The sequence below is a fragment of the Triplophysa dalaica genome, chromosome 1 (assembly GCF_015846415.1).
Source record: "Triplophysa dalaica isolate WHDGS20190420 chromosome 1, ASM1584641v1, whole genome shotgun sequence".
Classification (NCBI taxonomy): Eukaryota; Metazoa; Chordata; class Actinopteri; order Cypriniformes; family Nemacheilidae; genus Triplophysa; species Triplophysa dalaica.
The window spans coordinates 6,890,918-6,917,201 of NC_079542.1; the positions used below are offsets into that span (position 1 = coordinate 6,890,918).

General features: G+C 36.8%; 3 protein-coding genes across 4 annotated transcripts; 2 read left to right on the forward strand and 1 right to left on the reverse strand.

Moving 5' to 3' along the window:
* Nucleotides 1-1,967: 1,967 nt before the first annotated feature.
* pth1b (parathyroid hormone 1b) lies at nt 1,968-2,348 on the forward strand. The gene is made up of 2 exons (XM_056755329.1): nt 1,968-2,059; nt 2,147-2,348. The coding sequence occupies exons 1-2, from the start codon at nt 1,968-1,970 to the stop codon at nt 2,346-2,348; spliced, it is 294 nt and encodes a 97-aa protein (XP_056611307.1).
* Nucleotides 2,349-2,862: 514 nt separating this feature from the next.
* On the forward strand, nt 2,863-11,630 carry btbd10b (BTB (POZ) domain containing 10b). Its single transcript, XM_056759342.1, has 8 exons — nt 2,863-3,020; nt 8,098-8,294; nt 8,532-8,811; nt 8,998-9,100; nt 9,859-9,979; nt 10,186-10,383; nt 10,473-10,583; nt 10,713-11,630. Exons 2-8 carry the CDS (start codon nt 8,141-8,143, stop codon nt 11,033-11,035), a joined length of 1,290 nt encoding a protein of 429 aa, XP_056615320.1. The 5' UTR covers nt 2,863-3,020; nt 8,098-8,140; the 3' UTR covers nt 11,036-11,630.
* A 488-nt stretch (nt 11,631-12,118) lies between these two features.
* bmal1b (basic helix-loop-helix ARNT like 1b) lies at nt 12,119-25,514 on the reverse strand. Of its 2 annotated transcripts, XM_056751312.1 has the most exons (21): nt 25,402-25,514; nt 24,008-24,078; nt 20,980-21,042; nt 20,722-20,860; nt 20,250-20,270; nt 19,608-19,676; nt 18,765-18,800; nt 18,288-18,326; nt 18,021-18,178; nt 17,858-17,937; nt 17,308-17,400; nt 17,109-17,226; nt 16,826-16,975; nt 16,501-16,747; nt 15,651-15,757; nt 15,405-15,555; nt 15,211-15,299; nt 14,731-14,839; nt 14,527-14,623; nt 12,879-12,972; nt 12,119-12,794 (listed from the first exon to the last, which is right to left on the reverse strand). In XM_056751312.1, the coding sequence occupies exons 4-21, from the start codon at nt 20,850-20,852 to the stop codon at nt 12,634-12,636; spliced, it is 1,950 nt and encodes a 649-aa protein (XP_056607290.1). In that variant the 5' UTR covers nt 20,853-20,860; nt 20,980-21,042; nt 24,008-24,078; nt 25,402-25,514; the 3' UTR covers nt 12,119-12,633. The 2 variants fall into 2 exon arrangements, with proteins under 2 accessions (XP_056607290.1, XP_056607301.1); XM_056751323.1 differs by lacking the exon at nt 19,608-19,676.
* Nucleotides 25,515-26,284: the final 770 nt, after the last annotated feature.

The following is a 26,284-nucleotide window of genomic DNA, read 5'->3' on the forward strand; positions in this document are numbered from 1 at the left end:
TATATATATATATATATATATATATATATATATATATATATATATATATATATAAGATCTGCATATAAAAATAAATTGCTACTCTTGGTTTATCATGCTTTAAACTATAATAAGAAGGAAATGGAACCATTAATCAAAGCTGAGGTTAAAATGGCTCTGAGTACAGTAAAAATAGACAAAACTCATTTTAGATTTACAATAATAATAATGCCTAATAGGAACAAAGCTCATATGTCATATAACTCTATACTATTTGCTATTTAAAGTTGTGTAATGAAATGTGCTTTTAAGTATACAAATCGTTGACAAAATGTAGAATAGTTTCTATGACCAAACAATTGAACCTCTTGGATGATCTGATCTCTGTTCCATGCTATTGAACTGCAAGAGAAAAAGTCGATAGAGCACATAGGTAACATACAGTACGCTTCTCTAAAATACCATATCCAGTGAACTTTTACATATAACTGTCTATGGCAATACCTAAAATAAATATATACTGTAATTTCTTTACAGTTGTTTGTAGTTTTATTCTTTATTTATATGAATCTGTTAATTACTGTTCATAAGGTTGTGTAAAGCACTTTGTATTATACTTTTTAAAATGTGCTTCTTAAAATGTGTTATTTAAATAAAATACTTCTTCTACTACTAACAATAATAATTATCAATATTATTATTTCAGTTTTATCATTTATGATTTATAAAGTTTATGAATTGTGTTGGTGTAAAGTAGATCCTGAGGATTTGTTGAAATCCCATATATTCTATCAGCGAGAAACTTTGCATAATAAGTGTTTGCTGTACATAACATCCCTATAAAAGTTTTTCACTGCTATAACAGAGATTTGTCACCACACATCATTTTGGTTCCTTACTAGGACTTACTGCATGTGCGGTGACAGCCATTCCTCGTCCGCATTTAGAAAACTTCTCTCATGGTTACCTAATGTGTCCCATGAGACAATGACAAGGTTATATTCTTCCCGTAGATCACAAAAGCTTCAGGTGGACCTTGTTTGCGCCACGATGTTTGGCACTGAACTGCACACTTTATGCCTCGGGTGAACTGAACTGGTATAGCTGCAGGAACAAATCTCATATAACAGTGCAGTTAAACATAAAACAAGAAAAACATTTGGCATGTGAACTGACATCCTGGGATGAGTTAACTTTAAGGTCTCCTATTCTGTTTTCTGAAATGTTGGCCACATGTAAGGAACAGTGGTTATAAATTTCTTCATTGGACAGTTGCAGTATTTATTTGCTTATTTTGGCTTTCCTTTACAGTGCCTTTCTATGGGTTCCCAGTTCTTGACCATTTATTTATCAAAATAAATAATACTTTAAATACTGCTTTCCTTGTCAAATAAAATTGGGTAAATAAAAAAGAATAAAAACATGATTAGTTGTTTTTGGTATAATCATTTAAATCTGTATACCTTGCAATAATATAGCATGTTATAATATAATATATCTAAAATAATATATCTTTTAATTTGTGATTCTATGTACTGAGTCTCTAAAGATAATACAATACAATAAGCATTGGCGTTGTTGAAGCTGTTAGACATCATTGCCGTACATGGCACTGGTTCTACAGCACTCTGATCACGGGGGTCTTGACCAAGGTGTTGAAAACAAAGTTAGTGGGGGGTGTTGGTAGTCATGTGTCATCATGTGCATGCCAGTCTCCATCAAAGCATGGATGACATCACCATCAATAATGAAGATAGCTCATCAATGACCAACAGGAGGGGGCTTGTGCGTATAAAGAGAAGAAGAATAGCCCCAAAGCGCAAATACACCACTGAACAACACATGGACCCACTCGCTACAAAATATCAAACTTATCAACTGAAAGACAACACGACTTGGTAAGTTGATGCATTAGTAACTGTTACCTCTCCAAAACATCATGTATAAAAGAAAAAAAACATAATTTTACTTGTCCTACAGGTATCATTATGTCACCCATACGTTTTTTGGAGAAATGTATTCTTATCATTGTGCTGTGGGGTCTTTGCAGTTTGATATCTCTAGAGGGTTTGCCAGTAAGGTAATAGAGTTTTTACACAACATGTTGGTATTCTTTTTGGTTTCATGATATAAATCTTTGATCGCCCCATCTCTCTATTTGTAACAGCAAGAGGTCAATCAGTGAAGTTCAGCTCATGCACAATGTTCGTGAGCACAAGCAGGTGTTAAACAGACAAGATTGGCTTCAGCTGAAACTCAACAACATTCTCATACCCACAATGAACGACTCCCAAAAGGAGCAAAAAGGAAAAGATGACGGCTCATCCATCAGACGTTTAAGAAAGGGGGAGAGTGCCTCTTGGATCTGACAGAACTGTGCACTTTAAAAAAGTAAATAATGAAGAGTGTTTAACGTCAGTGCAGGAAGAGGACACAGTAAGTGTCAATTAAAAATTGTGCTGTATTTGGAAAGCCTTTTTTTATTTATTTTCAACATTTAATTTATTTTCTCAATTATTTATTTTAATATTAAAACATTTTATGTGCAAATCATGTGTAGGGCATACTGTAAAATGGACATTGTCTTAACCATGTAGTTGCCTTGACAATTGTTTTCTTTTGTGAGGAAAGAACTCTTGCTTGAGCATTTTGACTCAAAATGTATTTTTACGAGATCCAGTTTCAGATTTTCCGAAAATTAAAATGTGTTTTTAATAATGCCTTTTTTAATTACATTTTGGACAACCAACAATTGTAGGCTACTAAAATACTAAAATGTGGACCAACGTATAATTTTCACTATGTGCAGTTTTCTTTCTTTACTTTAATTTGTTGCTTCATGACTCAACCCGTGGTCAACAGTATCTCGCGATACTGCGACAAAGTCTCGTTTCCTGTCAGCAGTTGGCATTCAAATTAGCTTTTTCAGAAAAAGCTGAGGGGGTTCTTCAATTTTTGACGAGTCTCGTTTGTCGTTTGCCACACGGGTCAATTCAGATAACTCATTATTTTACAAACAATGCTCATCACATTGTAAAAAGGTAAGACTTTGGTTTATTTCAGTTCAAACGGCTGTTGTTGTGTCATTTAGCCTCGGTGGCTAGCTAATCATGTTGTAACGTTCGCTTAGGTTGTGTGTGTACAGATACGAGCTTGGTTTACTACACACACTAGACACATTTATGTATCGGTCCCTCTTTAATTGTAACATTAATAATTCATAAGTGAAGAGTACAGAATTGTTTTTCTTTGCTTATTGTCTTGTGTCGACTCTGGCTGCCAGGATGACACACCATCTGCAAGACTGTTTTTACGCAATCTGCGAGACTTTACGGAGTCATTGATCATCTTGACTGATGTCAACTTTGTCAAGCCGTATAACTTTTGCCTGTCAGATCGAGAGAGGATTTATTATCGAAAAAATGTCAATTATTTTCGTTATGAAAACACAATGGCGCACATGCACAATTTAAGCGCAGAACAATTACCCGATATGTGTGTTATGGCTTAATGGTGTAAGTTTTAACAGGAATAAAAGTTGAACAAATGCCACTTGAATAGATATTGTGTTATGCGGACATGAGTTTGTGAGTGCTTTGTGTAACTCTTCCTGTGTAAACACTGCAGATTACTCACACAGACATTACACAGGATGAGAGATGAAGCAATTCACACTTCCTTGTGTTTACCAAATGAACCAGTTTATCACCCCGTGAGTGTCTGTGAGAAAACTCAACTATTTTAACTTTAACCAAGGAATCAAGTTAAACTTTTTTAACAAAGTTGTATTCAAACTTATTTGCAGGTATGTAATTATTGTATGTGCTAAAGTTTGTGGGTGTATAATACTAGAATCATTTGATATGCTACAAAATATATGGGAATGACTCTTTTCAATGTATTTCTCATTTGTTGGCAGTTGGCTATTTGCATGATAGAATTGAGTTTACATATTCAAAACCAGGCAAGGTTTCACAAAAAGTTATTTTATTTATATAGAGAGAGAGAGAGAGAGAGAGAAAGAGAGGGGGGGTGGGCTGTCTCTGTATTTGTTGTGTCATTTTAAGAAGTTGGTCTAACTATCTTTGGTAGTTCCTGATCTTTCCAAAAAACTGTGTTATATCATACAGGGAGTTGTGTTGGTAGACAAATGTTTTATTCAAATCTCATTTGTCGAATCTGAAGGTTTTTTAGTAGCTAGATAGTAAAGTATACTTGATAAAAAAAAAACATCAAACTTGTTCACCGTGGTTTGAGTATATTCACAGACCCTGGTGTTTACATTGACTTCCCAAGGTACTTGGAATACCATACCTCAAGAATATAATTTTATGACTTGGATAGTTTCTTTTAGTTAGATGTTAGAGTATACGTAGTCTCAGCCTCCGACGTCACGTCCACAAAACATTGGATAAACATCTGATGCATAAGGCGCACTTTTCTGGAAACTCTAGAGCATGTTCGAAGTCGTCATCTGAATTTCACAGGATTTCCAGGAGAAGTGCGTGTCGCGTTTTTTAACGGTCCGCCTGGAAACAACACGAAGTAGTAATTTGTCATGTTTACAAAGTTTGCTACAAGAACTCATAATGACCGACTAAACGCTTACTTCTTAAAAGTATGTGAGGTTCACAGCAGAAACTTATAATCATTTTGTTGCTGTTAACTTTTGACACGTTCGTGAATGTGCACAGGTCTGTTACTGCAGGGACATTTTCACGCCTCTAATCATGACGCAGCACAAAACCAAACGTGATTGGTTGCTTTACAGTCATATGGCCTCTTGGGTGGGCTTTGGCATAAGAAAGCGGCCATGATTAGTTCCGGTCTGGCTACGCGGACTAGAGTGTACGGGTATAAAGACACAAAATGAGCGAGTGCAGTTGTACGACAAACAACAGGGCCACAGCTAATGTCTTTTTGTCTAACACTTATGAGATCAAGCTGATTTTACCCCAGGCACTTCCTGATCAACTGGAATAGAAACCAGAAACCGTTAGCACACAACCTGTGTCATTCCATTCTCCTCTACTGGCCTGTACATTCACTTTATTGAAATGGATACTTAACCCAAAAACTCATCTTCAAGTTGTTCCAAATCTGTATAAATTTATTTGTTCTGGTGAACACAGAAAACGATTTTAGGAGGAATGCTTATAACAAGACATATTTTCCCCCCATTGACTACTACAGTAGGAAAAAATACAATGGTAGTCAAAAGTGCCCCAGAACTGTTTGCTTCAAAAGTATTTTTTCCTACTATAGTAGTCAAAAATTAAGGAGAACATATTATAAAACAATTCTACAAATATATTTTTCCATGTCATTTTTTTTTACCAATCTTCCAAACATTGTAGCTCTAGAATTATTAGGCCTATTGGCATAACAGTAGTCAAGTTATAGTCAAACGTAAACTTGTGTAAGAAGTTTATATATGGTGCACAATCATTTGAATGAAAATTACAGGCAGGGCAGTGAATCTTTTCATGTAATCAGGCTTAACATGAGCTTCAGTGATATCAGGACCTGCTGGATGACGGTCCACATAAGCTATATCATCAGTAACTGACCGTTCGTTCTGCTGATCATTCACGTCTGTGAAGAGTCTGTTGCGTTTAAAGTAGGGATGCACCGATACTACTTTTTCCTTGCCGATCCGATTCTGATGTCTGGATATCGGCCGATCCTGATCCGATCTGATACTAGGACTGTTTTTCTTGATCAAAGTAGAGTTGGATATTTTATCTTTTATTGCCAGAGGTGGATAGTTCTTATGGATAGCATGTTTACTTTCAAGTACATTTTAAATATCTGTACTTTATCAGAGTACTTTGGACAAAATAATACTTCCTTACAGTATGAAGCACATCATACTTATTCCACTACAGTCCATAAATAAATTATTTTTTTTACTTTAAATCCATGAGTACATTAAAATCTACCACTTTCCTTTACTTAAGTATTTTTACTTTTAAAAGTAGAAAAGTATAATTTTTTTAAATGTAGTTAAGTGCTGTATTAAACTTACAAAACAAACATCTGGTCTCACAAAGCTTAGATACTTACAAAATGTTTTACAATTAATTCCGTGTTTATTACACAAAGCTATCACAGTATACAATTCTCCAAACTCGCTCATGCACATCCTGGACTCAAAATGATGCGCTTAATACATTCGCTTCTACGTTATTTAAAGTCCTGCGCATTGGACGCAGGATGATGCGCTTAATACATTCGCTTCTACGTTATTTAAAGTCCTGCGCATTGGACGCAGGATGATGCGCTTAATACATTCGCTTCTACGTTATTTAAAGTCATGCGCATTGGACGCAGAATGATGCGCTAAATGCACCCGCTTCCCTCACGAGCATCCCGTATGGTGATGATCCTGATGTCGCGGGGATCTTTGCTTCCCAAGTTCAAAACCATTATAACACAAAGAGAATATATATGTTATGTGTTTAAATCATATACATTGCATCCATCCTAAAGTAAAAAAAAAGAGTTATTGTGTATGAATGACGCATAACATAGACTGCTTCAAGTGATTGAATCTAAAAACGATACACTCAGCGAGTACAATCTCCGGCCAAAATGCATTTTAAACAAAGCCACAGTCTATCATCTAGTGATTATGAAGAATATTGAAAACATTAAAACGAGTATCGTCCTGACTGTTCCCGCACACACGCATGCTGGATTGAGATTGACAGATGACCGCACCAGCGGGGGTCAGAGTTTTTTTATTTATGCTATATTGGTTTATTCCTCGCATAAAGCTATCGAAATACATGACATCGAATACAGTGTATGACAACTTTTATGGTAATTTCCTGATAGTTAATCCCTTTTGGAGCTGTAGAGTAACATCCACGGGTATCGCAACGGATCGGACTGAAGAGAACCACGTCAGTCCGATACCCGATCCAGCAGAAAAGACCCGTATCGGCGCCAATTCAGATCCAAAGATCGGATCGGTGCATCCCTAAGATAAAAGTCTAGCACAACCTGTCCTCAACTGTCGGTAACAGAGACATTTTTAAAAGCATCAACCCTACTGCAAGGACAGTACGAAGCATAAAGAAATATCAAATTATCAGATAAAATAATGTAATAAATTTGCTTCGATCACGACCGCTATATATTGTAGAAGACAAAGGGTTTCTGGGACTCGTGTCACAGGCTGCTATGTTTTATGTAAATATTTTAATTACTAATATTAATTTGTTAATTCATTAGTCTTTCTCTTCTCTTAATTTGAATACTTGATATAGATTGTTGTTAAATATAGTTTAATAAATAATGGTACTGAAAAAGCTTCAAATAGCTCCGTTTATCGGTGATCGGCCGATACAGCTTTCAGTGATCGGCCCCAAAAATCCTGATCGGAGCACCCCTATATAAATGCCACGTATGCTGATGAAGGGGGATGTAAAGACGCATCGCAGCATGTAGAATATATGTTACACTGTAAAAAAATCGAAAGATCTTTCTGCAAAAGTGGAAAGAGCCGAATTTGTAATAAATCACACACAATGTCTGTTTAAATAGTCGCAAAAGTGCTTGTGGATCGATTCATCTTGTTTTTCTATGTTTCCGGTTTGCATAGCGATAAACTTTGGAACAGCAGTGTTTCAAGTACCCAAACAAGCAAAATGCTGGTATTGAACCGTTTAAAATCGAACAAGTACCGGTACATTTCCAGAACCGGTTTACCGCACGACATTAGTAAATGATGACAGAATTTTTTTATTTCCCTTTTGGATGAAGTATCCCTTTAAATACTACTTACTGTAAATATATTACATTTCACAGAGGGGAACGTGGTGCTCTGGCAAGTGGCAACCTTTGATTTCACGAATATAAACTCAGATTGAAATGAATTTCTGCATCCAGAGCCCTTGTTGTATTGTACTTTAAGCACCTTTAAGTGTCTCTTTTTAATTTTCCTATGCAGACATGTGAACAATCCTGACATTAGCTCTCTGTGGTGTCTTGGGAGCCATGTTACTTTAATTTACACTAAGAATCTGTGATACAGTCTATGCCTTATTTTAAAAACTGATACAAATCTGCTTTCTAAGGTTACTTTAGATCTCTCTTTTTTCTTCTCTGCAGTATCCAGATGTGTTAGTCTGGACTTGAGTCTGACTAGGTGAAAATGAACATGCACGGTGCCAGCGGAGGATGTGACCGTTCCAGAGATCGACGACGCTCTAGCGACCGCTCTAGAGACTCCTCACATGAGCGTGTAGAAGGACAGCTCACGCCCTGCATTCGGAACGTGACTTCACCAACACGTCAGCAGAACGGTGGTGAGAAAGAACATTACTCAACTCAGAAAATAACAATTACAATCAGTTATACTTACAGAAAATGATTGTTATAAAGTAGACTACGTCTACATTATAGGTGTTCAGAGACCCCCACCTGTTTTCCATAACAGCGATAGTAATCAAATTGTGACAAATGAATGATAATTGATATGACTAATCTGCATGAATTGAAACTCAGCTCTGTGGGTTTGCCATTATGTTCTTCATGTTTGACAGATCGTGAAGGCGGCTCATCGCGGCCAAGCAGCCCTAGGCCTCAGAGGATTTCTCCCAGCAGTAGCAGTGGGATTGCTAGCAGTCGCAACAGTAGCCTGTCTAGTTCAGATAGTACCTACAAGAGCATGGGCCCTGGTGAGATGGTCTTCATCTATGAGAATGTGAAAGAGGGATGCCGCAGCGTCCGCACATCAGAGAAGGTCACGCTCATTGTGGACAACACTCGTTTCGTGGTGGACCCCTCGATTTTCACAGCACAGCCCAACACCATGCTGGGCAGGTATGTGTCTCAAAATGAAGAAATTAGAAAAGTGCAGATAATTGCTTAGTAAAAAAAGTACAACAGACTTATTTGTAATATTTGTCTTACAGACGACTCATTTTAGAAAATGTAGAAGATAAGAAAATAACACTACTTGCACATGATAAAGACATGAATGTACAAGTATAGTTGTATTTGTTGTAGAATGTTTGGATCTGGGAGGGAGCACAATTTCACTCGGCCCAATGACAAAGGAGAGTATGAAGTGGCAGAGGGCATCACCTCCACTGTGTTCAGGGCAATTCTGGTGAGTCTTTATAATCCTTGATATGCCTCTCTCTTATATTCTCACTGCATACTTTACCAAGGGTACAGCCTTTGGTTTCACACCGAAGTTTCTCTTTTTGGAGAATCTTGGTTCCTGTCAAGTATATCCTCAACTGACCTTTGAGGGAGTTAGCAAGACAACAAGACATTGCAGTGAGATCTGTTTTTCCTGGTCAATAAAATCCAAAGATCCATCTGTCATGTTGAGCTTTTAAATAAAAGAATTAAAGTGCGGCATTAAGCCTGTCATCAGCTTTGCTGTAATGAGGTTTCAGCACAGTGTTAGGTGGGGTTGAAGTAAGGTCAGTGTTTAGTGTGCCTTAGAGCCATGTAGAGAATCGATAAACTCACAGATGAATGCGTTTAAACCGTGTCACTGACTGCCGGTCCGCTGAGATGTGTAATGCATGAGCTCTTTTAAGGAGAAGGGTCTAGTTTCTGATAGCAGCACCGAATGAAATTTCAACAGTGGCAATTCTTGATACTTCATGCATCTTCTGTACCCACCGCGATTTTGTGGACAATTAAAAGTTACGTCTTTGCTATTTTAAATATTTTTATCATCCTAACTTTACTGTTTACTTTGTGTTCTGGCCAGTTAGTCTACAGCTAAGTGAACCAGCAGCAGTGCTCAGACAACATTGGCTTTCATCCATTTAGCTTTCAGAGAACTGTTTCTTTAATTGGATCAGCTTTTTTAATGCCTTTGGTATTGTCTGTTCTCTCTTTAACTGGCAGGATTACTATAAAACTGGGATAATCCGCTGCCCTGATGGAATCTCCATACCTGAGCTGAGGGAAGCATGCGACTATCTGTGTATCTTATTTGACTGCAGTACTATCAAGTGTCGGGACCTGAGTGAGTAATTCCTCCTCTTGCTAATACGTAAGATCACAAGGTCATCAGCTTGAAGTATTGTGATCTTACAGTGGTATTCTACCGTAGTGTTCTCACCTCTGTATTTTGAAGTGTCTTTCATGACTTGAAATAGTAAATGTTTATTTATCTATTTGTTACACTTTGATGTTCTTTGTTTCGTCCTAATGACCTGGTTGTCTTTTCAGGTGCCCTGATGCACGAGCTATCCAATGACGGCGCTCGGCGGCAGTTCGAGTTCTACCTGGAGGAGATGGTGCTTCCTCTGATGGTGGCCAGCGCTCAGAACGGAGAGAGGGAGTGTCACATTGTCGTTCTCACTGATGATGACGTAGTCGACTGGGATGAGGAGTACCCACCCCAAATGGGAGAGGAGTATTCGCAGAGTGAGCACACAACCTCCCTGTCCGAACCTTATAGCATTTCAGCTGATTTTAAGTACTTACAATCTTTCTGTTCTGCTTTTTCATTTTAGTAATATACAGTACAAAATTGTATCGTTTCTTCAAGTACATTGAAAACCGTGATGTAGCCAAATCAGTTTTGAAAGATCGAGGACTCAAGAAAATCAGACTGGGTATTGAAGGTGAGATGCAGTGAATACTTTGTTGCATAATTAAACACTTTTTATTATGTTTCTTCATGTCTGTGATTTTCAATGATTCCATTCTATTAAATACATCATGATATTAATCATCCATTTATGCATCTTTAGGTTATCCAACATACAAAGAAAAGGTCAAAAAGCGCCCAGGCGGTCGACCCGAAGTTATCTACAACTATGTCCAAAGACCCTTCATCCGGATGTCCTGGGAGAAGGAAGAGGGCAAGAGTCGACACGTAGACTTCCAATGCGTGAAGAGCAAGTCCATCACGAACTTGGCAGCAGCCGCCGCGGACATTCCCCAGGACCAGCTCGTGGAGATGCACCCTGGTCCGCAAGTGGATGAACTGGACATTCTTCCCAACCATCCTCCCCCCGGACATCACTACAGCAACAACGAGCCCGATCCCGACGCCCCCTCACCTGCGGTCTGAGAGCAGACGCTCCTTCAACAGCATGCTGCAGCATGAACCAGTGACACTATAACCAGATTGCCTTCCGCACCTTCTCCACAGCCTTAGAGCCTCAACTGTCTAGTTACTGTATTTAAACATGAAGAAACAGAACAAACCCAGAGTGGGCCTGGGTATCGGCATGGGGAGTGCTCTCCTCTTTTTTTGTTTTCCTTTTTTTACTCGACCAAAGGAATTTTATTTTTGTTTGTTGTTTGACATAAAGTTAGCAACCTCACCTATTTTGTAATTGGGCCTGTTATATGATGATGGTTATTATTATTATTACAAATGTTCTTTTCCATTTTATAACATTATTACTGCAATGAGTATTATTATATATTATTATTAATATTGAGTTCTACTTTCACTTTAAGCGTTTGGGTTCTGTGCCACTGTTCATTTGAAAAGCTCTCCCCAAGACCTCACCGAGCTCCTGTGCGGAGGTTCATTTGCTTGGTGAATGAATGCAGTGTTTTCTTAAGTGGACGTTAATTTATCTGCTCAAGATCTGTATGTTCAGCGCTTGAAAATCATTGTGTTATTAAAGCTGTATAAAATAAAGTGTTTATTATTGGTCGTGTGTCCAGCGTTCACCCGTCAAAGGTCAGAATCTGGTTTAAAACGGTTATCAAGTCAGTGCATTGTTGGAGCACACAGAATACATGCTGCATGTCTTCCTTTCAGACTGTCAGCAATAGACTTGTCAGAAAAGACTTTGTACCTGTTGTACATTGCACAAAAATATAAACAAATCTACACTTGAGTTATGGATGTAAAAAAAATTTAGATCACTGACACAATTTTGTGGTTTATCAGGTGATGAGGGAGTGGAATGTCTTGATATATTGAAGAGTTACCCAGTGCACTTATGCAAACTTTTGGACAAAATGAGCCGGAGTAAGAAAATCAGTTTTTTACTTGGTCCATCTTTTGTGCACTAATAGACTTAAAGGTGAGGTGTTCATTTGTAAGGTAAGACACAAGAAATTCCATTAACAACTTAAAGGTATACTTATTAAGTGACATTTTAGGATTCCGAACAGTGTGCTTAGTGGGGAAAAATCAAAAGAAAGAAGTGCTTTTTATTAAAAAAATAGGTCACTTTTCAGTCCATTTAAACCATATACATTCAGATAAAAGGAGTCATATTTGTTACAATAAACCGATCTACAGTATGATACACTTTTTATAAGAATATGTGCAGAAAAACAATAACAAAATTCCACAGAGATGGCTATAAAAACATCGTTCAGAAAAGAAAAATTATATGGTTTAGTTGTGCATTTGTTTGTTTGTGAAGAAAATGAAAACATTTTCAAAGCAGAACTGGTGTGTTATGGTTGTTTTGCACAATTCATGTTTCCCAGTCAGGCTTTTACTTTTAAGTCCTCAGTAAAACTAAAATACTGCCAAAGCAAAAGCATTTCTGACCAAGAGTAACTCGTAGCTTATCAGTCTCGGCTGGTTAGGACCAAAATGATCAGACGATGACGATTCATCGATTGTTGGATTTCACTGCACCATGTGATGACAGTGTGACAGTTTGTACATATAGAAGAGAAAGTCTTCCAGGACTCTCACAGTGGCCAGGGTAAGTCACTGAAGTCCACTGGACCTCCCAGACCAGCATCCGCTTCCAGAAGGCTCATGATGATCGCCATGGCAGCCTCGTCATTGCTGGGGCTGCTGGAGCCGGGCTCATCCATGATGTCACCAATACCGATGTGTGAATTATCACCTAGATTGAAGACAACATTGTAAATTGTTTAAAAGCACTGCTGACAAATCAACTGCAGTTCTGTGTTTCACCATTGAAGCTTACTTAAAATAGAGCTGTTGGAGTAGGGGTATCCTATAGCATCCTGGCCTGACACCATCCCTGCAGATGAAATGTCTGGAGTCCCTCCATTGGAAAACTGAACAAAAACGTTTCATTTACATTTCATTTAATTTTTATCAACCTTTATATACATTCGTCATAGATATGTCATTCTCAGAAAACCGGCTGAAACATAATGGCACTAAAGAATTGAATCATAAAAAACATCAGTTTGATAACACAAAAATGCAAAATAAAGAAAATTGTGTCCTCCATCTTGTAAGGAATTAATTATTTATATTTTTTTAAGCATTTTTTTTTAATCACCTGTAACACGTCCCGATTATGCATTATATGTTGTAATTTAAACAGAGTAAAATTTAATCATCTTAAAAAAGAACAACTGGATGTTCTACTAGACGTTCTCAAACGAAAAAAAAAAAATTATTGACAGATTATTCGTGTATAATTAAATGAAGAAATAGTGGAGAAAATTAGTGTCTATGACTGATATTCTCATTCTCTGAAATATTTTTAAAAGACAGTTTAAACTCACAAAAATATTTACATTAAGTTTGATTTTATGTAAAGAATCACATCTACTAGTACTGTGGTTCCCAGATGGGGGTACATGATAGAAACTGAAATTTACGAATAAACAATGATAATCAATAAATTATGATAGTCGTATTGTTATATGAAATTAGGACTACAGAAATCTGCATAAAAAAAATAATTCTTAAATTTATAACGCAATTCAATTTATAAGAATTATTTTTTGAGCCCGGAATCAGGAGCAATGTCTGGGCACGAAATAATGTAAGTTAGGAGAGGTTGGGGTTAAATGAAAAAAAAAATTTTACATAGTTGCGTAAAGCTACATACAGAAATGTTTATAAGCAATAAACCTACTTAGGGGGCATCAGATATAATAACTCTCTGACTCTCATTTCACTGTATTAATGCAAAATGTTGCGGTCTGGACAAGGGGTACTTGGCTTGAAAAAGTCATAAAAAGGGGTACTTAAGCAAAAAAAGTTTGAGAACCACTGTGCTAGTACTTTATAAGTACTTTATATTTTTCATGTTAAAAACTTAATAATCTCTTGTCACACTGTGTAAACGAAATGTTCTCTTTTCATTTACGATTCAGGTAGTTTAAAACATTTGAAAAAATTATAATATAATATAATACTCTTTTAAAATATAATTTGTTAATGTCTCATTTAATTAAAATTGGTTTTGCAAAACATGCTACAAGATTGACAGTTTTAAATGGTTACGGTAAGACATTTTTTCGGTTTCTTTCATATTTTTTTATATTTAAATAGTGTTAAACTGTCAGTAAAAGTTTAGAAATTAATGGCCTCTAAAAATATCGTACCTTTTTTAAATGAATATAAAGTAAATTTGTTGATGCAAGTGTTTTTAAGAAAATCATGATTGGCATCTTGAAAGCAAGATTTCGTGAGAATCACCCAGATTATATTTCTATTAAGTTTCTATTTTGTACTACTATATGTGTTTACCTCATTTGAAAGTCGCTTTGGACAAAATCGTCTGCTAAATGACTAAATGTAATGTAAATGTACTAGTACAGGTTAAACAGGACTGGTATCAGATGAGTCATGTACCTAATACTACACTTTACCTTTCTGCCTCCAGGTGAGGATGTGTCAGGAGGGGGTGTGCCGTTGGTTATATTTAGAGGGCTTGAACCACAACTAGACGGGGAGGAGCCTCTTATCCTGTCAGTCATACAGTAAATCATAGTCAAGTCAAGTCATTCATTTAAAATCTAATCTAAATAGATTTAAAAGATGTTATATGGTGCTAAATCTTTTTATTAACTCACCTTTGGATCTCCATCACCTCCTCAGCGATCATGCGGCCGATCTTTCCTGCCCCAGGTCTCGTACCTCCAGGGATCCCAGGGACAGTCTGAAGCGCACGCTTCCCTGAGCCTTAAATATTAAAAATAAAAATGATCCTAACATATCCTTCATGTAGATATGTTATTTCCTTTAAATATTTTCACTAGTTTGGAACTATCATTTACATATCATACAGGAGCAATAATACAATGGGTGCTAATACAAAGTTACTAGTTTCAATAAATGCTAGACCACTTCCTGTTGAGAGAATGGGTCTGTTTTTTTCTGTTTCATTTGCCTGTCAAGAGATGGGTTTTAAGTCGTTTTTTTATTTTGTGAGAGATTTATTTTTGGTAACAGTGTTAACATAAATCCTTGACCTTCACTGTCATATTGTGAACAAGAGGCACCACTGTATTTGTTGTTGTTTATGATAGGAAGAGTAGGTTAAATAAGCTTACTGTCACCAGCTGTAAGGACACTGTCCATACTCTGGGGGGAGGCAGTGAGCTGAGGATATCCAGGATCTGACCCTTCGGGAGATCTGCTCCTAAAAACACACATCATCTGACTTTAGTCAGGAAATTCACTCAAACCATTAGAATAACCCATAAAATCTGTCATTGGAAACAACTAAGCGAGTATGATCACTTACGAAACAACCGTATTAGTCGAAACAATGTATTCCACCTCTTTGGTCCAAGGGTTCATGAAACTGAACCAACGGCTTCTTAAACTTATGAAAGATCCATCTTTAATCTTGAACTTGTAACAATTAGTTTTGATCTTCTCTCTCATCTGTAATACTGTGAAAGAATAAAGAAAGAATGGCACATAAATGATCACGAGTCGAGTCGGCTCATACTCAGTAAACGAATAGAGAAATGTTCTATGTTATTACCCTGCCTATGACATTCAGCAAGATGTCCAATATCATCCTGATGAAAATACTCGTAGAACGATGTGCCCAGCAGCTCCTGAGGTAGATATGCAAGAATAGCCGTAGCCCTGAAATGAAAAGATGAACCTGTCAAGAACAAAAATGTTTTTTGCATTTCTTACAAAGCAGCATTGTACTGAGCTTCCTCAATCTGAGCTACAGAAACGTTGGTGACCGATACGTTTGTAGAAGCAAAAATTGCATTGCAAAGAGAATGCTCTTTAAATTGTTTAGGAGGAAAAGGAAATGGAAACAAATGAGGCTTATTGGAGCTGTAAAATGAATCTGTATTATAACTAAATAATCTGGATTTAGAGTGGCTGAGCAAAAAGACTGAAAGGGGAATAAAGGAAAAACTTCCATTTATGTATTATGCATAATGTGAAGACTTTCTGGAAAAATAAATAAATTGAGTTTGAAAAACAATATTATTTTGCTACCTTCCATACACATAAAATTGCATTGAAACATGTACATTTGTACATGTAAGTATAGGGGTATAAATTAAGAAACAACAAACCTAAAACCTGTAAAATCCTTACAGTGTTTTATCACAAAGACTCTTTTTAGGTTAAATGTTTGTCCTAAATTTAGCCTCTACCCACGCCGCAACCTTTTCCATGGCTATTTTTGGATATTGACCACCACTGCACTCGCAAAAACAAATAACCCGTTATGATAAATTAAGGGTTGGTCAATAAACCACCAAACAAATTCTGTTTATTCTAGATGTTAATTCTAGCCGTGGCTTTATTTTTTTAGGTCTCGCCACAAACACATTTCATCACTGTCAAATCCACATCCGACTTGCCTTTGATCCACAAAGACAAACTTCCCATCAATGGCGTGGCGTGAGACAAACTCAGTGGGCTTCACCCGGATGTCTCCGTTCATTGGCTGAGGGACGATGTGAGGATGCAGTCGGCCGATGGCCACCAGGCAGCTGAGATTACAGCCTTCGTTATCAGGCTCGTTGTCTTCATCCAAGCCCATTTTAATGGGCGGCCAGCTCTTTAGATAGCCAGTACTGTGGATGGTGCAGAAGCTTTTGCGATCGGCTGGAGACATAAAAAGCTCTCGTTAAACAAAGTTGTCTGTGCATGCAAAAGTATGACCGGTCATTCCTGATCATTTACCTTTCTTTTTGGAGCATGTGGAGGCAAAGTCTTTGTCCTCCGTTTTGACCTGCGACTTGTTGCACTTCATTCTGCAGAAGAAGGAGCGGCGGGCACCTGAGCGCAGTCTGGAGGGACCGGGTGTGATGTCCGTCCGAACTGGCAGCCCGGCTGAGAAAACAACGACACATTTTAACGCATTTCAGATGAGAACCATATTAACAGCAACTCTGCTCCAAGTTCAACTGATCTTCCTAAATCTTCCTAAATGTTATTCTGATCCAGGTGTCTGTCAGTGACTTACTCTTTGCATCGATGAGTCTCTCCCGCGGTGCTGTGTCAGACGAGGAGAGCTGCTCCTTCACTTTTGCTATGTCTTTAGGATGCAAATAGTCAAACAAACTCTGGCCAATCAGATCATTCTGAAAGATAGAAAAAGCAATGACATTACTGACGGAGTCATGTGGTTACTATACAGTCTGTATTGACATTAAAAGTCTAACCTGGCTGTAATTCAGAATTTTGTGGACAGATTCGGACACAAACAGAATTTTTCCACGATCGCAGCCGACCACAAAAAGAAAACCATCAGCTGCCTAGAAGACATGAAGAAAAGTCTTTATGGAAATTATGTTATCATGTTTCATAGTGTTAGGCTGCCTTTTTTGTGTGTGTTATAACTGCAGTTTGATTGATATTAACTACATTCACAATTAAACCAAAAAGTTTTGTTATTTAAACCGTTTTTTCAAATGAACTCTTCACATTAAAAAAATATTTTTATACTCTTGGTTTCAGACATTACAACATATATTGAATATTTTATATATATTTTTTAAATGAAATAACATTCAAATTAAATTGTTTTATTTCATTTTTTATTATAAATACATGGTAAGCTTGTCATTATCCCAACAATAAAACATAACAAACAACAATAAAGAATGTAAGCAGAGGGCTGTTCTTGTCAATCTGAGTGGGTTCGTTTTGCAACAATAAGCATCTAAATTAGGAAGCATAAAATAATATCTAGTATTTGTTTATGTCACCTACCTTTAATATTAAATGCTTTAGTTCATCGTCTGATAAGAAGGCGGGCTTATAGTTAGCTTCAGTATAAGGGTTTGATGCACCTTAAAGAGAAAGTAGTTCTGAGTTTAATTGACAGTATCAGTTTGTTCATGGATGGTCTGAATGCGATGGGTGTGACTCTCACCTCGTAGTGTTTTCATATGTTGGACTGCCATGCGCAGCACAGTGAGTTTGTCTAGTTTCCGGGACATGGCGTTGCAGGTAGGCACTAATGAAGCCAGTTCATCGATGAAGTTGTTCATCTTATCTCTCCGTCTCTTCTCTATCTGACTGTGTGCTTCTCTGTGGAAAACCAAGAGCACACAATACAAGAAATGTTATAAAATACAGTTATAGAGTGTGCCGATCATATACGGCAAACAGGTTAAAACAGTATTTCGGATTACAGTACCTTGCATTCTTAATCCGACCCTGGTGATCGACACAGTCACTATTCAGAGAAAAAAGGTAACGGTTAGTTAATAGCATAAACTAACTATATACTGTACATGTAAAGAAAAAATAAAGAACAAATAACATGTTTTCAAAAACATGTTTATATTTATAAAATAAGGAAAATGTACTGTATATGTACGCTTTGGTGCCCATCTAATTGTTTTGACGCAAACCTAAAACATTCATTACAAAAGCTTAATATTTTGTAAAAGTCAAAATCTTAAATGTCCCCAAAAAAACTGCAGAAATGTAATATAGTTTTTAGGTAGCAGAGACTTTAAAGTAAGGACTTAAGGAGAAAAAACTTTCATGCCTAAAATAAATATTTGTGTGTGACAAATAATCCTAGTCTACCTTAAACAAGATTTTGCTAACATGAAATCAAAAAAATACATCTAAAAAGTAGTAAAATAATTGAATCAAATACACTTACCTTCCAAGTTTTTCCATATCGGTGTCCATACTGTCCCTTTAAAACAAAACAACAGTACAAATACATTACTCTTATTTGTTTGAGTCCACTTTTGTACTATGAGCGTATACAACAGCAATTCATGTTTTTATTCCAAATAAATCTTTAAAACTAATTGACGGTTCTCACTTGTTGATTCTGATCAAAAATCCTTTAGGATTTAGCTTTAGGTTATTTGGGGGGCAGGTCAAGACCTAATTTCGCAACATGGTAACAGTGAATATATAACAGTAAGCATATCCAATGACATGATAACCATTTCATGAGCCATCTGTGCCCTCGTTTCATAACTGATCGGAATGAGAGTAATTTAACACGTTGACCTAATGGGGTTGACAACAATTAGCCTGATAACATCTAGACTACACATAACCCTGTATTTTAAGGAACTATTATTCATTAGAATATTGCCCTGAATCTCAAATCTAGCTCACCCAAAGTGAAAAATTCTGTCATTTATTCACCTTCATGTCATTCATAACGCACACAAAAGAAGATATTTTGAGAAATGTTTTGTATCCATACAATGGAGGTCAATGGGGACCAATATTGTTTGGTTACCAACATTCTTCTTTTGTGTTCTGTTGAAGAAAGAAAGTCATACAGGTTTAAAATGACATGAGGGCGAGTAAATGATGAAAGAATTTTCACGTTTGAGCGAACTCTCCTTCTGCATCTCTTTCAGATGTTGCTCTGATGTGGTCGGATATCTCTTAATGATATCTCTTTCATCTATTTGCATGTTACATTTGTCACAAAACAATGATTCGACCATTTGTTGTCTCTTCATCAATACTCACTGACCATTCAATCTCAGGAGATTGTGAGAGCTGTGAGTTTGGGATGAGGAGCCTCATCCATGAAGCTTCAGATCTGAGAGGATAAAATTGTATTTTTCTCAAAAACAAAAGGTGTTTCATATTTTAGATTTAATAAACCGGTCTTGCAAAACCCTTACATATTGGTACTTTACGAATACCTTGGCTCGGTGAAGTTATCAGATGGTGATGCCATAATATACTGTATATACTGTAATATGGTAGTGATTGACTATAATATCCATACACCATGGTAGTCATTTACTCACCCTCGAGTTATTCCAAATCTGTGTCTATTCATTTGTTCTGATGAATACAGGGAAAGAAATTTGGAAGAATGCTTGTAAGCAAACAGTTCTTGGCCACCATTGACTACCACAGTATGAAAAATTACAATGGTTGTCAAAAGTGCCCAAAAACTGTTTGCTGTCCTGCATTCTTCAAAATATCTTATTTTGTGTTCAAAAGAAAAATGACATTTAAAAACAATTTTTCGTCTAGACTAGAAATGTATACTTTTTTGGTTGAATTGTTCCTTTAACTGTGGTCTTCCATTGTATTTTATATGTAACGTTTTGTAAAGGGGGTGCACATTTACTGTACTAAGAGTAATAAAGCTTAGACTTACTCGAAAGAAAATCCATCGATTCTGTGAAAAGACAGACATAGACAGTTTAATTACACTTATTACCACATTTCAAGTAATGTTTTATGTTGGCTATTCTGTGGTGAAAATGTAATTTTACCACATTACAGAAATACAGCTTGCAACATTTTTTTTGTAAGAAAATACCTTGTCAATACTTCGACTTGTTAAAGAAAACTGCTGGTTGAGACTGAAACTATGCTTTTTTTTGTGAAAGCTTATACACCAGTTTGTCACAGAACAAATATTGAAATCAGTGAGCCATAAAAGTGCCTTCAGTTGAGAACACTATATTGCAAAATTTGATTTAAAATTTTACAATTGCTACTTCAATATTTAAAATGTATAAAAAAATTAATCTGTGACAAATCTGTATAAAATTCTCCACAATGTAATATTTGAGAAACACAATTGCACATCAATTCTATTGGTGTGTTAATGATGGAGCTCTTACTGATAGTCGGTGGAGCTGCTTTTCCTCTTGCGGTTGTATTCTAAACCCATGGAGCTGCAGATCAGGTCTGTGGAACTGGGGGACATGAACTCATTCATCGTGGAGGAGATGTCCATTCTTTGGTCTGCCATCAGATCATCTGTGAAATGGAAACCATAACAAATCAAAATCATAATTTCCCTAAAACATTCATTTCTCTTTGGTAAAGAGAAAATATGTAACGGTCAATGGAGGTAGAAAGATAAATGTAACTGTTACCACAGAGGTTGTCAAGGTCCACTCTTACTTCACCATCTCCTGAGGCTGTCTGCCAAAATTCTTCTGTAAGGAAAGACAGCTGGAGATATAATCACAAGCCTGTGACAAGCTAGAGTATTTTATAACCCGGTTACAAGAGAGGGGTTAGGTGATAGGACTCTCCCTCCTCAATGTGACATCATTGACCTTTAAGACAGATGGGCGACAACCTCCCTCTGTTAGATACGATCAGGAGATGAAATTAACTATAATTTACAGACTTAATCTTTAGCTACCTTTTGATAACCAAACCAATATGTTTAATATGTATACTATTAAAAGTATACAATTCTTAACTAGGTATCAGCTTTGTACTAGCTGTTTTTTTGTTTTGTCTTTTGCTTAAAGGTCCAGTGTGTAATTTTTGAGAGGATCTATTCACAGAAATGCAATATAACATGCATAACTAAGACGATGCATCCAGAGGTGTAAAAAGGCCTTACATAATGAAGCGTTATGTTTATAACCTTAGAATGAGCTATTTCTATCTACATACATCTAGGGGCGCTGCCAGGAATTTTGGGCCCCATGACAAAAAATCTAATTGGGCCCCCTGTCCCAACTGCCCCATAAAAAGCTTTACAAAACTCTTATTAAAGGCTTGCAACTGTCTTGCTTCTTGTAGTTCAATACTAGAACCAGCACAATATTTACTGTTGGTGATTTGTACATGCATGCAAGTCTAGTATGCAGTTCACTTTTGATGCAAGATTAAAAGCAACCATAAAAAATGTGCTGAAGGCCATCTTTTACAGTCTCAATGTATTTTTATTGTAAAATTTCGCTATTTTTGCTATTGATGTTGGCTTTGCGAACCTACATCGGCATCCAAACACGGCGAATCCAACGTGTTCGAGCAGCTCGCTGTAACTTATATAGATGGCTAAGGACCAAACCATTTTATGCAGGTGGTCGGTGAATATGGATGTTTACTTTTTGGTCAACGGGGATTTTTAACTTTTACTGCCAAAAACAAAGAGATCATTAATTTTATTATTATATAAATATATATACTGACTGATGATGGTTTAATAATTTTATATTAGTTTTTACTTATTTTTTGGGGCCCCTGTCAGTCATGGATGGGCCCTTGACATTGTCCTAACTTTCCCCCCTATACGGCAACCGTGCTTACACCGTGGGTCCCCTTGCATGGAATTAACCATGTTGTTTCTACAGTAGCCCTAAACGAAACTGCTCTACAGAGTGTGTTTTGTAAATATGTTATCTCCTTCGACAATGAAGCAAAAACGTGATGATATTATGGCTTATGTCAGCCACCATTGTGCTTGGAAAGGTAGGGATCAGCGGCGGAGCGGGATCGTTGCAATTCGTAACCTCACCACTAGATGCTGCTCAATTTAATACACTGGACCTTTAATAAATCCAAACTTTTTACACAAAGATTTCAACAGTTGACAAACAGTACAACTACAAAATACATGTGAACAACACAGCTCAGATAAATTGGTCTTGGCATCATGCTTGGAAATGCTCAAGCTCTTACTGAAATACTTTTTTGCAGACCTTAGTATCTCGGCAAATATGGTCACTGTTGAGACATTGTCTAGACATGACATTCTCTGCCATGACCTTTCTAACGCTGTGATTCTCTTGATGTCATCGTTAACTCTGACCTATTTTTCACCTACTTACTACAGACTTGATCCAACTGACCTGAGCAACTCAGGATGTCATGACACTCAATAACTAGATCTTCAATTATCACCCTGAGCTCCCCATGCCACCGGCAGCCTGCTAGGTCACCAAATCCATAATGTGCAAAGATCATTTACAGTTCTACTTACTAACAGGATTGTATTCACATCTCTTTTATTTGCATTGTGACATTTAACATAGTTTATTTCCACATCATATGACTACTGTCAGAAAAGAAAATTCAAATACAATAAAAATCACTATTAATATTATTAAACTTCAGTATCCATGGTTTGAACTGCAGAAATGAATGAGAGGTTTCTAACCTATCAGATGTGTTATGTAAGGCGAGACACTTTCTTGGGAACACATTGTAACAGAGAGTCAGGGGTGGACTCATTTCACCTGTACTAGAGCAACTCCTAGCAACATACTAAAAAACTTTCAAACATTCAAAACACCCTGGCACCCACAGCCAAGCCAAGCACGAACTCACATTTTCTAAAGAAAATATTCAAATCTAAAGTCAAGCAACCAAAGTTATCAACAGGTAGGTGGAAGGAAATGACATCGAATCCTAACAATGTTTGTGACTGTTTTTACACTTCATATTCATATAAAGTTGGAAGCTAGTTGGAAAACACCTGAAATTGGCATTTGCGTTTAAAAATTGATGAGTCAAATTATCTTTGTTTCAATCTAACCACAATATCACACCAAAACAATGCATGTTACATTAGAAGTAAGGAAACCAAAAGGCACTTATATGTGAATAACACCAGACAAAAAAACGGTGGTTCACAAAAGCAGCGCTGGTGAATGTAGGTCACTCGAGTAAGCCTGTTAACTTACAGGATGTTTTTAAAGAAGGAAATAATCTGACATGATTTGCCTTCATTTCTTTAATGACTGCTTACATAAACTAAAAGTACAATAAAAATGTTGTCTTTAAAATAAATACTTTAACTTCACAGTCCTACTTGCTAAGTCCACACTTATTTTTTTATCTCATTAGACAAAATGTTAAATGCTCCATCATTTTTGAGTCACTTTAGATTTATGTGATGAAAAAAACGTAAATGTATATTTCAAATTCACAACCACATTTATTTTCCTTACATGCAAGTACAGGAAGACAGATGCCATTAATCCAAAGCCATATGAAATCTCTGAGTCATTATGCATTGAATAATGTCTTATGACTATGAATTCATATGGGTTTGGAACAGCATGAGGGTGACTTTTAATTTTGCTCGAACCATCCCTTTATATTCGCATTACAAAATAATTCCACTTCCCATTCCCAAATATCTAAAAGCACGTGCGGTACCTCAGAGAGCAGCCGTCTCCTAACAGCTTTGGCTTCTGTTGAAAGTTGAAACACACAAACAAGCACTGGACCTGAGGGAGAAAAGGCCAGAGTATAAAATTTAGAAAGCAACATTATTCCTCAGAACTGCTAAGTGAAGGCAGATTTAGTAAATATTGTGTGGTGAGTTATATCAATGATGGGGCAGCAGATGGTGTACTGCAGCAAAGGATCATGGGATGACAGAGGACTTCAGCGTACTGACTGCAGTGTAGGATTCAAGCCGCTCAACAGCCCGATCGCAAAGCCTAACACGATGTATGTGCTCTACCTGCACAGCAAGACACCTATACAGGTGTCACGAGAACCTCAAAAGCCGAACAACAGTTTATCAAAGCCGTTCAAGAATGATCAACATTGATAGTATGGAACCAAAAACGTTTGACTGAGGATGTATCGCAAGACCTGTGACGGACCTAAAGTACAGGATACAATGCAAATATTTCTAATCTCATAAATAACCAAAACATGCTTTAGCTTTCTAACAATGTGGCGAAATGAACAATATAAAAATACCGTATAAGGACATGATGCATGACATTGAACGTTACATTATGTCAAAACACTGCACTCCCTAAAATGTCCAATAAATGCTGCAGTTTATAGAGGCATTAAAAAGTTAACAATGGTTTAATAACAGTAAATGTTTAGTAACCGTGTTTTTGCCATAGGGATCACCATATTTATTTACAACATACACTATAGTAAAACTATGGCTATTGTGGCGAGACCATACATACATGTGGTTAATGGTTTACCAGTAAAAACTATATAAAATCTAAATTAGGGACCTATATGATGCCCATGCTTTAAGTGTCACGCGCCTAAATGCTCAAAAATGTATCCAGGGAACGCAGCTAATTTGAGACACATGCACGTTCACGACGGCGTCGTCTACGTACGCAGGTTACGACGTAGGTCCTACGCACTAGTATAACTTAAGCTACAGTGTTTACGGCTTTGACACACCGGTACGTGTCGCGCATACAGTGACGGCAAAGAGTCCTCGATCATCCTTTTCAAATCATTATGAGCGAATCCATACAAAGTTGAATTCGCCTAGATGCGCTTTGATTGGATGACTGTTTGCCTGAACAAATGTAATGTCGTCATTGTTATATATGACTGAAACAGTCATTGCATAAGGTATAAAGATGGAAGCTTGTATAGAAATAAATAAAAAGACAACTCTAGGTGAGTCCTACATTAGTTAGACGATGTCAGCTAGGATTGTCATGTCAATATAGTCTAAAAGTTAAACGCAGTTCGCTTGAGGTGAATACCCAATGGAGTACAGAAATATAATAATGTATACACAATATAACACGTTAAAAGATCAGATGGGTCTTACTTACATAAGGCAGAAAAGCACACGAATGACCGAGCGAATGTGGACGGCACTGTGCAGTATTAACGTTATATATATTCGCTTTGACCTACTTTCCTCCGTGAGTAAGAAATAGGGGACCAATAACCTACTTAATGAGCCAATCAAATGAATGCACAGACTAAGCGCTGACTTTGTCATCCAATCAAAAAGCGAGTTGTGTTTCGAATAGCAAATGAGAGCGCACGTAGAAAGAGCACAGCCAATGAAACAATTCGCCATTTAAAGTACCCAAATATTGTAGTACGTAACAAGATTCAAGAAGATAGTGGTAGATTTAGGAAAACTGTCAGGGTAATTATTGTGGCAACGGGGAATTGGTGTTCCGTCCATAGATATCTATGATCTCAGAGAGTCATTAATAGTATTATTAAAATGTTCAGATTTAGTTTTGTCGGCTCTGCTGTTAACACGTGCCGTGACATATGCTAAATATATACGAGGTATAGTTTTAACGCAAAGTTCAATGGTCTATGGATTTGAATGGGATGAATTAAATAGGGGTCCATATGAATAATAGGGATCCAAAATAATAAGTTTCTTACATAATGAGATTTCTTTATCATGTTAAATTGTTGCAATGCATTGTAGTAACGAAAATGGATACAAGTGTACGGCTAAAAGGAAACAGCTTCCATTAATTTAAAGAAAACGCAAACTTTAATAAAAACAATCTTCACGTACACATGTCAGCCACTCGGGGGCGCCAAAACAACATGAAATGCACTGAATGGCCTTTGGAATATTAATAACTTTTCAGGTTCGTATGTCGACTACCTTCATAATTATAGAATGAGTAACTTTTAGACACAAAGAATTTTAATCACTTTAAAATGTGTATTAATGTCGCA